At 39.4% G+C, this 14,954-nt stretch overlaps 4 protein-coding genes across 12 annotated transcripts in view; 2 read left to right on the forward strand and 2 right to left on the reverse strand.

Moving 5' to 3' along the window:
• The first annotated feature begins 1,807 nt into the window (after positions 1 to 1,807).
• Positions 1,808 to 3,961, forward strand: Arp8 (Actin-related protein 8). Of its 2 annotated transcripts, XM_017906889.1 has the most exons (7): positions 1,808 to 1,871; positions 1,943 to 2,110; positions 2,171 to 2,662; positions 2,738 to 3,229; positions 3,302 to 3,521; positions 3,603 to 3,731; positions 3,788 to 3,961. In XM_017906889.1, exons 1-7 carry the CDS (start codon positions 1,842 to 1,844, stop codon positions 3,958 to 3,960), a joined length of 1,704 nt encoding a protein of 567 aa, XP_017762378.1. In that variant the 5' UTR covers positions 1,808 to 1,841; the 3' UTR covers position 3,961. The 2 variants fall into 2 exon arrangements, with proteins under 2 accessions (XP_017762378.1, XP_017762387.1); XM_017906898.1 differs by lacking the exon at positions 1,808 to 1,871 and having other exon boundaries at positions 2,032 to 2,110; positions 2,168 to 2,662.
• Positions 3,962 to 4,149: 188 nt separating this feature from the next.
• Positions 4,150 to 5,076, reverse strand: LOC108552391 (uncharacterized). Its single transcript, XM_017906907.1, has 4 exons — positions 4,739 to 5,076; positions 4,516 to 4,651; positions 4,383 to 4,439; positions 4,150 to 4,302 (listed from the first exon to the last, which is right to left on the reverse strand). The coding sequence occupies exons 1-4, from the start codon at positions 5,074 to 5,076 to the stop codon at positions 4,150 to 4,152; spliced, it is 684 nt and encodes a 227-aa protein (XP_017762396.1).
• A 73-nt stretch (positions 5,077 to 5,149) lies between these two features.
• LOC108552401 (coiled-coil domain-containing protein AGAP005037) overlaps positions 5,150 to 14,954 on the reverse strand; it is a 31,290-nt gene continuing 21,485 nt past the window's right edge. For 6 of the 7 annotated variants that reach the window (XM_017906940.1, XM_017906956.1, XM_017906964.1 and 3 more), the window contains one exon: positions 9,405 to 10,864. In XM_017906940.1, coding sequence (XP_017762429.1) covers positions 9,437 to 10,864 — 1,428 coding nt within the window. In that variant the 3' untranslated portion in view covers positions 9,405 to 9,436. Of the gene's footprint in view, positions 5,208 to 8,439; positions 10,865 to 14,954 lie in introns of those variants that run through there. The other variant, XM_017906915.1, reaches the window with a different exon arrangement.
• mRpS22 (mitochondrial ribosomal protein S22) lies at positions 5,241 to 6,593 on the forward strand. Of its 2 annotated transcripts, none has more exons than XM_017906978.1 (3): positions 5,241 to 5,447; positions 5,565 to 6,037; positions 6,113 to 6,593. In XM_017906978.1, exons 1-3 carry the CDS (start codon positions 5,357 to 5,359, stop codon positions 6,587 to 6,589), a joined length of 1,041 nt encoding a protein of 346 aa, XP_017762467.1. In that variant the 5' UTR covers positions 5,241 to 5,356; the 3' UTR covers positions 6,590 to 6,593. The 2 variants fall into 2 exon arrangements, with proteins under 2 accessions (XP_017762467.1, XP_017762474.1); XM_017906985.1 differs by having other exon boundaries at positions 5,568 to 6,037.

Raw genomic sequence — 14,954 nt, forward strand, 5'->3', positions numbered from 1 at the left:
AGTTCACCTTACCCAGAGTCGATTATTGAATAAAGATAGATATACTTCTCACTTCAGTTACATATAACCTGTAATTAGTCTATGGCCTTTTAGAATTATATCTTAAACAATAATTGTAAGGCAACTTTTTGCATATCTTTTTATCAAATCTTTTTCGCGAGTAACATTTAATCACATTTTTCTTATTATTTGCTATAATCGCTTTAATGCAGTTGTATAATAATTTTTTCTATTGTCACACATTTACATGATTTTTCATTTATTTTCAATAATTACCGTAAGACTTTTAATTTATTAAATAATATTAATTTATTAAAAATGTGTTTTAACATTCGGAATAATCGTCGTTTTTTCTACAAAGAAAATTATAGAGAATATGATGAAAAGCTTAATTTGAACCCTTGACTTTTATTTTATTACAATATTAATCTTGCTGGTGGACAGTAAATAGGGTAACAGGATACAATCTTCATTTTGAAGACTGTTCACTATAAACACAATCTTTAGAAAATTAATATCAATAATAATCTAGGTGATAAATTCATACAATTTATATGAATATAAAAGTTTATATATAAATTAATTTTGCTAATGCATTTTTATAACTTCTACAGTTTTGGACAATTTATGAACACTATAACCACCTAGCGGCAAAATAATGATACTAATCGGCATTACCGGCATTACGTATTAACGAATACTAATTTCTCGATTATTCAGCATTTTTTTTAATGGATCATAGCTAAAGTGGTTAGAACAATGTACATATTAATTTGGGTTATTAAGAATTATAGAATATTGTCTAAAGAACAAGAAATACATTTTTTCTTTCAATCCATTATTGAAATCTCTTTCCTTCTATACTTGTTCTATATTCCTGTTATATTCTAGTGATTTTCAGTCAAAATGAAGATTACATTGATAGATGCCTTAACGCTAATTCAGTTGTTACCTTACATGCGACATTACATAGTAAAGCAATTCGAGAATACTAAGCTCCTGTCATTTCCTTATTTATTTTATATTCCAACGAACTCCTGGTATTTTTTAATCGAAATTTATATTTGCAACAAAGAGCGTCAATTTTGAAACTAACTTTGATTTCCTTGCTTAACTTATTGACGATTCATTGGATACATATAATGTATATATTAATAATATTAATTATATTAATAAGCGATTAATAAGCGAAAAGATATACTAACGTAATTTTTATTTTATTGGAGAGTAAGATATAATCAGTTTTAATTTTTAAAAATGTTAAAATAGATAATATGAAATAAGACTTTTCTGTAAAATAAAATAATAAAATATTTAACAATATTTTATTATTAAGACACATCATTTCATATGTTTGTACACATTGTTACTAATTACTTTGTTGGATCTACATGAATTTAAGATAAGATACTAAAAGAATATCACAACTACAAAAATTAAATTACTTCTCCAATTTACATTTTTTTTATTTGTTTAATTATGCTTTCCAAATGCAATTTGAAAAAGTTTTACAATTTAATTGTAGCAATTTAGGAATAAGAAAAAATGCAACAGAAATCTAATGGATTATATTTAGTTATTTCATTTAAGGAACTCATGTTACAAGGAAGAATACAAGTTGTAAACTTTTAAATCTTTTTTACGAACTCGATGTGAATTGGAGAAGTAAATACTTTTAAACATGGCCAAATTACTTGCTTATTATATAGAATGGATTAATAATGTTAAAATTAATGAAATTATATTTAATATGTAATTCATTTAGAAATGAAAAATTTGAATGATGAAACATACACATAACCTATTATAGTATAACGTGTCGTAAAAAGTTACTATCAATTATGCCAGTTTTTCAGGAATCGTGTGCAGAGGTAGTGTTTGCAATAACACTATAATAATTTCTATATTATGCTTTATGCACATTTATATAAATATGTTCTAGCAAATACAAGCACAAACGATCATTATAATTCATCCTGGATCCATGTATCTTAGGATGGGACGAGCATCTGATTTAAATCCTTGCACAATATTAAATGCTGTTGCGAGGAAACGTTTACAAGGAGGATTAGAATATAAAGACAGTTTACTACCATCAGCTATACCACGAGTATGTTCTGTTTGTAGATGATATTTGTATAAAGATATCATTTTTAATTGCTTTTAGTAGACAAAAGAATTGACACAAGCAATGGAAGAATCTCGTCTACAAGTGTCACATACATTACAATCTTGTCTTCAGTCTGATGGGAGAAGAAGATATGCAACACCACCTCAGCAAATAGCTGCCTTTAATCGTAGATCAAATCCAGAAATATCGTCTCCATGCAGTGTTGAATGGATAAAAACAGATAAAGATGTTGTAGTTGGAGATGATGTGTTATCATTAAATCCAGATGATAATTTTAATGTTCATTTCCCATATAGGAGAGGAGAGCTTAATATTCATACTGGCCCTGGTGGTAGTCTAAGATCTGTTATGGCTGATTTAAAAACAATTTGGGAATATGTGCTTACAGACAAAATGGACATTCCATTAAGAGATTTAAAACATTATCGAGCTGTCCTTATAATTCCTGATATTTATAACAGGCAATATTTAAAAGAATTAACAACTCTAATGCTTTGTGATATTGGATTTGGGGCATGTTTTCTATTACAAGTTGGTATTAGAACATTTTACAAATTTATTAAATATCCTATTACTAATACATTAACATTCTACTATATTATAAAGGATCATGTAGCGGCTACCTTTGGCGCAGGTCTTGGATATGCGTGCGTGGTCGACGTTGGAGATCAAAAAACATCGGTTTCTTGCGTAGAAGACGGAATTTCTCACAGAAATACAAGAGTACGAATGGATTATGGTGGAGGAGATATCACACAAACGTTCTTTTGGTTACTTCAGAAATGCGCCTTTCCTTACAAGACATGCGATCCAGCTAATAAATTGGATGCGTTACTCTTGAGTCAATTGAAAAAAGATTTTTGTCACGTTGATTTGAATGTATGTGGATCTCAGGAAAAGACTTTTATAGTTCGTAAACCGAAACAACAGACCGAGAAATATACTCTTCAAGTTGGTGATGAATGTTTGGTTGCACCTCTGAGTTTATTTCAACCTGAATTATTTAAGGTTACTGGAACGCATAGTGTGCATATACAAAAAAGATCAATGGGAGATCCAGAAGATCCGCATGATGAAAATTACCTACGAGAAACGAGTGTATGTAACGTTACATAGAAATATGGCTATACTTATTCTTCTAACATGAACGTTAGTTTCATTACTGTTTAGAGAAGAGGCATGAAAGAAAATCTTGAACAAACATCTGAAATGCAAGAAGAAGCAACTGTACCAACTGTAGCAGGGGAAGAAGAAGTAGTTGTGGATGCCGTAGATACGGCACCGATTACTTTATCGAATCGTGATCTAGATGCTCCACGTGATTTTGTAGTAGGTCCTCAACAACTATTGGGTCTCGATCATGCTGTACTTCAAAGTATCGATCGCTGTCGTACGTAAATATATTCGATTCAACAAATGTATTAGAAATACACAATATAATTTAATCATCAAAGTGTAATCATTTTCATAGCTACAGAAGATCTAAAAAGGAAAATGTATAGTTGTGTGCTAGTTGTTGGTTCAGGTATGAAATTTCAAGGCATAGGCATGTGGTTACACAATCGGATCTCTCTTCAAATTCCCTATATGTATAGAGCAGGTATGTATCTTCGTATAATAATTTAACTGCAAGGATATAAAATTTCTTTTTTATAGAACAATTGGATATTATAACACAACCAAAAGAAATGGACCCAGGTATGACTACATGGAAAGGGGCTGCGATTTTAAGCTGTTTAGAATCTGCTCAAGAATTGTGGATAGGTCGACAAGAATGGGAACGTACAGGTGTTAGAGTATTGAGAGAAAGAGCACCTTTTATGTGGTAAAAGTGGGTGCATTAAAAATTCTTAATTAAGATTTAAGTATCAAAGTATTAAATTTTAAATTGGACATTTTTTATAGCCATGTATTATACATCATTGTTTACTACACAAGCATGTTTTTTAACGTTAAGCAATTCAAAATAAAATTTTATTGTAAAAGTATGATTTACATTATATGTATTACAATTATACCTATAACATATCCATTAGTCTAACTTTACTTTTATCATTTCTATGATACATAATTATGTCAGCTTCAATCAAAAAGTTCACAAACTCTAGAACATTTGGATTAACTTGTACATACATGTTGTCACCACCTTTTGTGTATGAGGATGTTAACTTCTGAAAATTCATATTTATTTATTTTCGTTATTAAACAGAAAATATAATTATGCAATTTTAAACATCAAGTAAATGCTTACTGCCAAAAAGTCTTTGACATCTTGATTTCCTGGGAACAAGCTATCCACTACCATATGCTAAATATTTTTATATGTGATTAAAATAGATTGAGTATAAATAAAATGTAAAATATATATTTTTTTTCCATCATACCAAATCATTTTTTGTAGCACGAAATATGCGTTTTGTTAAACGGTATTCTTTATCGTGGGTTCTATCAGTTGTTAATTGAGCAGCACTCAAGCAAGCTTCTTTCATTTTTTCAAAACCCATTTTTTTATTTTTCAGACTGAGAAAAAAAGTATAATTTTATATCAAAAGAAACCTATACTTTTATTTAAATTGTAACAAAGTAACACTTTATTACTATACGAACTAGGTTATGTCATCTTTAATATTCGAAAGTTCTATCTGCATATTATCATATAGTTTTTGAATATTTTGTACTTCTCTTTCAAGTTCTGCTAAAACTTCAACGTGTAAATCGGACGTTTTAGGAAAAGGAAAATCCTTTGGTTTTTCCTGAAGAATGTTATCTAACAGACATTTGCACAATACATGTTGCTTCTTTTGTATATCTTTTGAATTGCAACTATTATTCAAACTGCATATCTTATTGTTCGTAACTACATTCTCCAAGTCTTCTATTTCTTTCTGTCGTTCCATCTCCACATCTTTCAAATTTTCGAAAGCATCTTGCAACGTATATTCCATTCTTCTTATTTTTATTCAAAATTTATTACAACAATGAATTCTTTGAAGTAACACACAAAACTTAGATAAAATAGCGGGAAACCAAATATACCTGGTTTTCATCGAACGTTAAGCATTATATCAGTAACAAACTAGAGGGACAAAAATAGAAGATTTTAGGGCTGATAGAAACTGAATTGTAATTGGCGCATTTTGAAACGAGTCCTACACATGCTCCGTACGTTTGTAAATACGTGCGATGTCTACTAAAATTAAGGTTAAGTTAGTTTAACTGGTCAAAATGATATGCAGTCGAATGAATTTCGTTTTAAAACATGTTTATAAACAACCAATATGGAATTGCCGTTTGTGTTCAAAAATCTCGCAAGAAAGTAAGTATTTTAGAATTTTCATTCATCTTCTCGAATTAGAATATTTCAGTTCAAAGAAGGTTATATTTTTAACGTTGCACGGAACATCTTATTTTTAATAAATTAAATAATTTACAGTAGATGAAAAAGATCCTGCACCTTTATTTTTCGATCAACATGTACAAGAATTATTAACGACTCTGACGCGTATCAATTACGATAAAGTTTTTGCAACTCGAAAAGATGGCACAAAATTGGTGGTTCCAAAGTATAAGTTTATGACAGATGAGGAATTAAAAAATGCACAAGTTGAAATTGCAGTAAAGGCTAGAGGACGCATTCAGATGCCACCTGTTGTAAAAATGAGATCAGATGAGGAAGTTGTACTGTCAAATGATCCTGCTCTACAAGGTTTTCAGATGCACAACATTGTAGTTACTGATATATCTTTTGGGAACCAAAACAGAAATAGATTAATCGTAATCCGAGAACCGAATGGTAAATTGAGGCATGCAAAATCTGATGAAAGAAGACGTGTAAATCAAGTATATTTTCCTATAAATGGTAGAGAAATACATATCCCAAACATGTTCTACGATCCACATTTTAAGGTAAGAAAATTTCATTTTTTGCATAAAAGTAACCCTTTAATTTGTACATTATAGAAATTTGCAATGTATTTATAGGATTTACTGGAGAGGCAAGAATTTGAATTTATTTTAGATCGAACGTGTACGCAGTTTGAACCAGATGATCCAGAATACCACAGAATTACGAAGGAAGTGTATGAATGGGTGAATAAGTTGAAAAAATTTGACATTTTGCGTTCTACAAGACATTTTGGTCCATTTGTGTTCAACCTTGCTTGGAAGAATGATATTTGTCCATTATTAATGGAATTAATCACAAACAAGAATATAAAAGAAGCTGCTGCATTGATTCGGCTTTATCACAGGCTTCACCCTGAGGCAAAGTCACATGCTGAACCGATATTAGACGATATAGAATTAGTCCTAACATATGCGAAATTAGATTCGCCAGAACCACATAAACTAACACGTGCTATAGTGAATTATAACAAATTGCGGAAAGAGGAAGAAGAAATAAAACTGGGTGTAATAAAAGCGCATGGGTTGGTCGACGATACGGACAAACAAACATGAACGATTGTTCATGTTTGTCACTAGATCAACCTCTCTTGCTCTTTATTCTGTACAAATTCATTTCATTGCAAATAAATAAAATCGACATACAGTCATAACATAATTTCGATGATTATTAATCGATTATTTTATTACGTGATAGTTACTTACAAACATTTACAAATGTAACAAGTCAATTCGATTTGGCGTACAGGATCGTCGGAAAACATTACATATCGATTATTGGCTAATGTCTTGGAAATAACTGAATCGATTCTGGTTCCGCATCTCGCGGTCGATAAGTGTGGGGCCGATTTCACACCTTTCGAGATGGATATTATTGCCCAGCGTTGGGTAGACCATGGATCATGGATCATAGAACAGGTAGATTTGGAGGATGAGATGTGGCTTAGTTAAGTAAAACGGGAAACGCATACTTTCGTGAGTAAATAAATCGACGAACGAAGGAGGAAAGTGGAGTAAGGAGGGGGTTTGAATTAATGTGAAATGAAAGAGTGCGCGTTTGAGAGAAAGCAGCTTTGTACAAATGCAAATTATGCGACTGAAGACTGCGTGTAAGTACCTACTGTCGTGAATGGAACAATATACAAGTTCGACTTGAAGATCGAACGAGAAGTGCTTGTTCGTTGGGATCATGTACCGTCTTGATCGTTTAATGCTTTGATAAACACTCGCAACTGAATACTGTGATCGATCGTTATTATCCATATCTTACTCATATTACTCTTATCGTTATATGTATATTAATTATTACTTCCATATAGATGCGTTTCATGGTGTACGTAGAAAATAAATAAGAGCACGATTACGATCGGCGTAGTAGATGAAACTTCCTAATCGACTATCGAAAATGACGACGAAAGAAAGAGAAACCGCGCCAAGCAGTAACCGAGTTGAAAGAAAAATAAACGGAAAGGAAGAAGCACGAAATTGAACCTATCGGCTATTAGGCCTCTCGAAGCAAGGTATGCGCGTATCGATTATATAAATGTGTACCTCTGATTTCTGTCAAACAGTGGGAAGCACGATTACCTATTCCTTAGCTCTTCGTTAACCCGACATTTTTCTACGATCCCGATAACAAAGTAGCACACATTTCCTGCTGTCTACGCAAACGTTAATAACTAACGATATATCTTCGTCCTCTCCACTAGGTTTACTTTCTCGCCCTTCGTGCGTTCCGTTTCAACGCTGATATATTCTCGCCAAGAGATCAAGAGGTTTCTCGAAGGCTGACAGAAACATGGGATTCGCGCGTGACAACTGCGATATGCTCTATCAACGAACTGACGCGATTTAAGCGAATCAATTTAATCGGCTAATCGAATTAGGAATGAACGTTTGAGGCAAAGTGGCGCGACGTTGATCGGGGAATCGTTCCAAAAGTGTGACAGTTATGATAAGGTTATGTTTGCGTGTCGATCGATGGAACGGCGGCAAATTCGTGAAGTCGGCAAATGATGGATTCGAGAGGTCGCGTGCGTCAAATAATAATTTACAAGCCGATCCACGAGGTGTCGATGATATCTCGTTGAATATTCGCGAAGCGCAATGAACAGAGCACGCGTTCTGGAACGAATCCACGAGCAGTTTGATCATGTCGCGCACGCGTCGCAAACACTCGCTGTATTTTTCGATCGGTAAATATTGAGCAATGTTCCTTTCAATCTTGCCATTGTCCGTCGAAAAATCAATCTTCTCTAGGTTCACGGAATACCGTTAACCGAGACGCGTTAACCGACACGAGAAACGGTCGCTCTCCACCCTCGCGTTTTCGATCAAGGTTATGTCTCCTTCCGATCAAAGCTACTTAGAAACATATGAAGAATCTTTCACACACTGTGACTTACAAGTAAATATACGGAGAGATACGCGAGCGTACAGCTCGTTCGTTTAGCGTTGCACTTTGTGCGAGTTCGTACGTAGCCGGTTCTTAAACAGGAATAAACATTCGTCTTTGAGGTTAGTTTACGACACAGTGACGCGTACCATTATGCTCTTTCGCCTGCTGCTCCTCTACCTACCTAACTCTATACGCTTAAATACTCGTTTATATAGAAACTTCTCCTCTGCATTTCGCGTATATAAATTTCTCGTTCCTTTTTCGTAGATATAGTTAAGTATATTCATACGTATGCATGATAATTCAACGATCCCGTTCATAGTGACAGGCCGTCCGGTTTGTCCGTTCGCGGGTAAGTTAACGGAACTCGAAAGGAAAACGCGAGGATAATAAGAGCGACGATGACAAATCGTGTGGTTGAGAGAATTCGTGGCTTTTTCGCTCTTCGTTTTGGCACAATCGTCGCCAAATGGCGCGCGTCAGGTTCACGTTCGACGATAATCTACGTTGTCCTGCGACCAGGAACTCGATCTTCGAATCGTCGAACATTTTTCTTATTCCTAACGATCGTAAAGACGATCAGAGGCCACTTTCGGCCTCTCGACCGACGTTTCACGCCACTATTTATTATGCGTCCGGATTATGCGTTCCGAGAGAGAGATTGCGCTTTTCGTTTACGATTATTAATACTATATATCGTTATTAATTATGATAATCGATATTATAAATTACGCGTGACTCGCTAAGTTCTCTACGCTGTACTCTACTTTCCACCGACGAGGTCGCGCGTCTCCCGCGACTCGCCACGATCTAATCCTTCGATGAAATCGTCATTCATTCGTTACCAAAACCTAATCCATGTGTTCGTTCGCCTCGAGTTCTTATCGTTCCCATACGACTCATCGCGAATGCTCGCGAGGATCCCAGGGAAAACGCAGTTAACTCGCGAGCACGACTTCAGCAGCCACCTTTACGCTCGATTCGAGCAACGAGCGGCTTCTCGGTCACAGAATATCCGTCTCGTAAATCTTGCTAGTAGTGGTGGTGGTAGTCGCGCTCGCGACACCGCTAATAGACGTGGTCGTTACTATGGGAACGCTCGTGGACCCGCTAACAGACACGCTGACGGTCTGGCTGCCATTCGATTCGCTGAAGCTGGTCGTAGGTGTCACGCCTGTCGCTACGCTAGACGTCAGAATCGTGGTAGCCGCGAGTTGTGATTGTTGTTCTCGTGACTCTTCTGATCGCGTTCTGAGCCCGTCCACGGAGACCTCCTGAGAAACAGAGGGCTTCGCGGTCAGACTGGTCAAAGATCCCGAGCTAGCGGTGCTCAGTCCTAGGCCCATTTTGGCCAACAGATTGCTCTCGGAGCCTGTTTTCTTCAATAGATCCGGCGGCGCGGGTGGTATAGTGGTCAGACCCGCCGTGTTCCTCTGTAGCTGTTGAAGTCTCGCGTACTGCTCCTGCAAGGCTTTCTGTTTTCGCAACAGTTCTTGGTGTCGCTGCTCCAGCTGTTCCTGCCTGCCCTTCTTGCTCTGCAGACCCTCCTGCGAGTTCACGCTCTCGCAGGAACTCGAGTTACTGGTGGACAGCACGGCTGACGATTGAGAGCTGGTCGAGTTGTTATGTAGCACCGGGCTCGGCGTTGCCTCGAGCGTGGTCAGCCCAGTAACGGGTTGTTCGGTCGGTAAAGCCATAGGTGGCTTGCCCTCCTTAACTGGCAGAGTACCGCGTGCCGGTGGCCTTCGCAACGTCGCGTTCGCGCTCTGTAAGTTACAAGAATGATTTCTAGGTGGTAGTTGTGGGCTGGTAGGGCTGGCCAATGGCGATCTGGAACTGGTTCGCGGTGGCGGAGGTGGTGGTACTCTCCTCGCGCTGGCCAGTTGAAGCAATTCTGCGTTCCGCTCCGGCACCGGTGGCTTCTGTCCCGGGACGAATCCCTGTGGTAATGTAGGCAAGCTCGGTTGTTCCTGCAGGGACACCTGCAGTCTCGCTATAGGTGGCGACGTGTCCGTGTCCGAGCTAGACGGATAAGAGTGCAATCTGCGCAACGTTCCTCCTGCGTTCGGCGGTCCGCTAGTTGGCGCCAGTGTACCGCTGCTGGGAACGGTTCCACTGGATGAGTCCACGCTTCCCTTCCTTCCTATGTCGGAGATGCACGGTGGCCGGCCAGTCGTTCCGACGACCGACGCCCCAGCCGCCTCTCCTCTGCTTCCTGATCTGCCCAGCTCGGACAGCATCGTCGTAGATCCTTGGGCGTGACCGAGTTGCGAGCTCGGCCTCGAGAACGTCTGCAGCTCATCTAACAGAGCGTCGAGTGCGTTCTCCGGACGCTGCTGATGGGCGGTGGGTGGCTCGAGAGAGTGGGACCCTCCCCCGATGACGCTCGCTGACCCCACGACAGTGCGTTCCGCTGGCACAGGGGCAGCTGCCTACGTTCGACACGTGGACGATACCGGTTATCAAAGCCATTCCTCCTCTTCTTCTCTAAGAACGCGACGGTGCAGGTGTTTCCTCCGACGCGGCACCGAGGAAGCTCGCTCAACCAGAGCTCGTTCGGCGTTGCGTCTCGTACGGCGCGGATGGAGACCCGACCGATCGTCGAAAGTTGTCAAAAAGGTAGGAGAAAAAGAGAGTGAAAGAGAAAGAGATAGTATGGAAAGAAAAGAAAGTGTCCCAAAGGTAACCCTGATGTTTCATCGAAACCCCAAGTGTTATCGAGACCAACTTTCGGCGACGTCGAGGTGCGTCGTAGAGGGCGGTGCGTCAACGCGGGACTTGAATAGGGATTTGAACGCGTTCCGAGGAAACGCAGGATGATCATATCTCGTCGGTGTTGGTGAAACTCTGTTGGGACGCACCGCGATCTTACGACGTCTGATCGCGGATCGACCATTCGCTTATCGGCTACATCATGCCAGTAATAGTGAAATATGTGCGCGAATATGTATTGCATGCAAGGTGCTGGTGAGACAATGGTGAGCGATCGAGGGCTAGAGCGTGAGAGTGAGAAAAAAAAACGTGAGAAATAGGCGAAAAAAGTAGGATGACCGAGAAATCGGAAGGCGCGAGATCGATCGAACGATGCGAGTCGATGAGTCGTGAACGCATAGAAAGAATAAATCAATGGTAAATATACGTATTAATTCCGTTAGATAGTTACCTGCGGTCTGGGTTATACGTTTTGTGCGTGCGTTGTGCGTGTTACAAGTCAGTACTCGTTTGGGGCTCTTTTACATTTGGCATCGATTGTTGTCCAGTATTAGTCAACTTAAAAAAAAAAACAGAGAAACCAAAAATCAAAAATCCAAAATCAGATTGTGCCGTTTGATCGGCTGGCCGCGTGTTCGGTGTCGTTAGTACGCGAACAGATACCCTAGGAGGCGCCACGATCGGTGCGTCCAGCCGGCACTGTTTCGCGCTCTCGTCCCGCATTCATCATCCGTGTTCTCTTTGTCAGTCCGTGTACGAAAAAAGAAAGCCGTGCTGGTCGAGGCGCGTGCCCGGGCATCGACGAGATAATATTACTTCGTGGAAATATCCCATATGTCTCTAACGGAACGGAATAAGAGAGAGAGAGAGAGAGAGAGAGAGAGAGAAAGAGAGAGAGAGAGAGAGAAAATAAAAAGGAACGTACGTCATCGATTCCCAGAACGTCGATACCAGAAACGCACGCCACGAGGCCGTCCTTTCTGTTCGGCAAAAAACGAAGCTTGAAAACGGCATGCATGGCTACACACGCTAACTCGAACGTGCAGAGCGAACGGAGGTCGCGTGTTTGCGCGACTCCTGGTACGCGTGTACAGCATATATACGTTTACGTGCATGTCGCATGCTGCGCGAACGATGCGCGCGCATTCCTTTACGTATCACACGGAGGAACATGCTTTCAAAGTACAGACGAGTGGTTTATGGCCGAGAAAAGAAACACAGGTATATATATATATACACGGTATAAAAAGTAATGTACGAAAAAAAAGTTGGCCGATCAAAGATACACAGTCAAAACCTTTGGTCCAATCCTTATAGTAAGGCAGTACATATTTACGGACTCGAAAAGTCGAACAGAGAGAGAGAGAGAGAGACAGAGAGAGAGAGAGACAGAGAGACAGAGAGACTGAGAGAGAGACAGAGAGAGAGAGAGAGAGAGGCACGCGCACGCTGTTTCGCGCGTACGCGCGCGTGTAAATTAGTAGAGAGAGACAGAGAAAGAGAAATAAGAAATATAGAGACAGAGAACAGAGAAAAAGAGAAAGAGAGAGGAAGGAAGAAAAAGAGAAAAGGAACGTGTGTAAACAGACATGTGTATGGAACAAAATGGTGACGTCGAATCGATCCGTCTGACAGAGACGCGAGACAGGGCGAACGAAAATTTGAACGGTGAAGCAGGGGTGCCGGCGAGCTGCGAACCAATTCCAACAAGATTCGAAAGCAACGTGACTACGTGGTGGCGCGAGAGTCGAGCAGACACGGATGACCAAGAGAGGAAAAAAAAGGAGAGAAAAATTTGAGAAAGTAATAGAAAGTAGGGGGGCGAAGGATGATAATGGCGTGATGACGATGATCGAGTTGCGCGTACTAAGCACAGCGAAACGTCCCAAAACGACTGCAAAATTATAATTCGAACAAGCAACGAAACTCTTACGAAACGCTCGAATTTGTGATGAATCGTACAGGTTGATTTTCCGACCAATGACTCGACGTGCGTTGACGAGTAAAAGAAAAATGAAAAAAAAAGATAATGATTCCGATGGTCGAGTCATTGGACGTTCTCCTCGTGAAATCATCCTGTAACACGTACCCCGTTTAGAACATGGGCGCAAGCGTGGATTCGAGCGACGAGAAATTCTTTCTCTTCTCTCCTCGTAGATGGATGCACCGTACGATAGCGATAGTGCGAATGGTAACGAGAGAGGGCAGCAGGGTCGAGTGAGGAACGAGCAGTTGCGCCCTCGACGACGATCACGTGCAACTACACATACGTCACTGTCATCGTCGACGTCGTTGTCGTCGTGGTCATCGCCGCGAACATAAATCCCGGGAAATCCAATGTAAACCTTGTGTGTCGAGAACAGAGACGGGGGTACGGGGGCGGGGGGGTGTTACACCTTACTATAAGAAATGGATTGGAACGAGTGTGTCTGACGAGGCGAGATCGCAACTACTTTGTTTCCTTCGGTCTTAAAAGCCGGCGAAATAATGGCACCGTATCGAGTGCGGGACTCGAAAAACAACGTCCGATGTATCTAACAGACAAAACGTTGCAAAAGGTGTATGCATCTAGAGAGTAAACTGTAAATACAAGAGTACAGTGAGTAATAATAAGGAGGTTTGCGAGAAGGCCAAGTGAGAGCTCGTAAGGCGCGTAGCGCGTAGCACAGCCGAGGATTGCGCGCTCTTATAATTCCGTGATAAAAAGTTTCGTGCGTGTCGAATGTTAATTTTTCATATATATATATTTTCATTTTTTTTTTTTTTTAGCCGATACGAGTCGGATCTGAAAAGCGCTGGGACATAGCGGGAAACGATAATAAAGCTCTAGGTGTGTCGGTAAGATGCAAACAACGCAACGACGCGCGGCCGCGGTTGAGATTTGATGCGATTCAGTAGTATGAGCCGGCGCGGGTCAGACAACTCGGCGGATTCGTCCTTGATGCGAAGAGAGAGAGAGAGAAACTCATTCCCGTGTGCGCGCGACTGATACCCCCAAATCCCTTTCGTCGCGAGGCAGAACCGAGATCTGACAACCCCATATGAAGTATTCGCGGTATGATATATATAGATACGGAGCAACGACGACAAGAATTCGCTCGGCGAATACCTCGAAGAATTCCGCCAAACTTCCATAGAAACTTTGCTTTCTCTCTCGCTAAACGCCTAAGCCGTTCTTTCCACACGTTGTTTACGAGAGGAAAAGAACAAGAAAACGAAAAAGAAAAACGAAGAGAAAAAACACGAGACACCGGAAGAAATTTGGCAAAATGCTTCGAGACGTCGTGAAAGGATAAACAGTTATATGAACAGTATGACGATTTGTGCGGCAGACATCATACCGACAAAAGGAATATATATAATATATATATATAAACACGTGTAAGTGGAGCGTGTTCGGTAATGGTGGTCGTGTCAGTGTGTAATGCTTACGTGTCCTTGTGTGTATGTGCGTTGGGTATATGAATATTTATATATGTATATATATATATAGGTATATATATATATATAGTATATAAAATAGTACAGAATAATAATGGTAATAATAACGGTAATAATAATGGTAATAATAATAATAATAATAATAATAATAAAGTAGAAATATTAATAATAATAATTAATAATTTATAAATATGAATCAGTAAAAAATTACTCGTGACTGGTCTGTATGGCCTCCTTGAAGTTAGTACTCCACTTCCAGCCATACTAAAAAATTAATATCATTTTCACTATCTGTAGCCTGTAACCTGCGTTTTATAGTTCTTATTAAAAAGGAAAATAGAGATAGAGAGAAATATATATATATATATA

The sequence above is a fragment of the Eufriesea mexicana genome, unplaced genomic scaffold (assembly GCF_001483705.2).
Source record: "Eufriesea mexicana isolate 0111107269 unplaced genomic scaffold, ASM148370v2 scaffold47447481008, whole genome shotgun sequence".
In the NCBI taxonomy this organism is placed as follows: domain Eukaryota; kingdom Metazoa; phylum Arthropoda; class Insecta; order Hymenoptera; family Apidae; genus Eufriesea; species Eufriesea mexicana.

Coding starts and splice junctions, on each gene's coding strand:
- Arp8 (XM_017906889.1), top strand. CDS start 1,842: ATGCCAGTTTTTCAGGAATCGTGTGCAGAG. Junction 1,872..1,942: donor TTCAGGAATCGTGTGCAGAG/GTAGTGTTTGCA, acceptor AATATGTTCTAG/CAAATACAAGCACAAACGAT. Junction 3,522..3,602: donor TCAAAGTATCGATCGCTGTC/GTACGTAAATAT, acceptor TCATTTTCATAG/CTACAGAAGATCTAAAAAGG.
- LOC108552391 (XM_017906907.1), bottom strand. CDS start 5,076: ATGGAATATACGTTGCAAGATGCTTTCGAAAATTTGAAAGATGTGGAG. Junction 4,440..4,515: donor GTGCTACAAAAAATGATTTG/GTATGATGGAAA, acceptor AAAAATATTTAG/CATATGGTAGTGGATAGCTT. Junction 4,303..4,382: donor ATGTCAAAGACTTTTTGGCA/GTAAGCATTTAC, acceptor ATGAATTTTCAG/AAGTTAACATCCTCATACAC.
- mRpS22 (XM_017906978.1), top strand. CDS start 5,357: ATGATATGCAGTCGAATGAATTTCGTTTTAAAACATGTTTATAAACAA. Junction 5,448..5,564: donor TTCAAAAATCTCGCAAGAAA/GTAAGTATTTTA, acceptor AATAATTTACAG/TAGATGAAAAAGATCCTGCA. Junction 6,038..6,112: donor TCTACGATCCACATTTTAAG/GTAAGAAAATTT, acceptor ATGTATTTATAG/GATTTACTGGAGAGGCAAGA.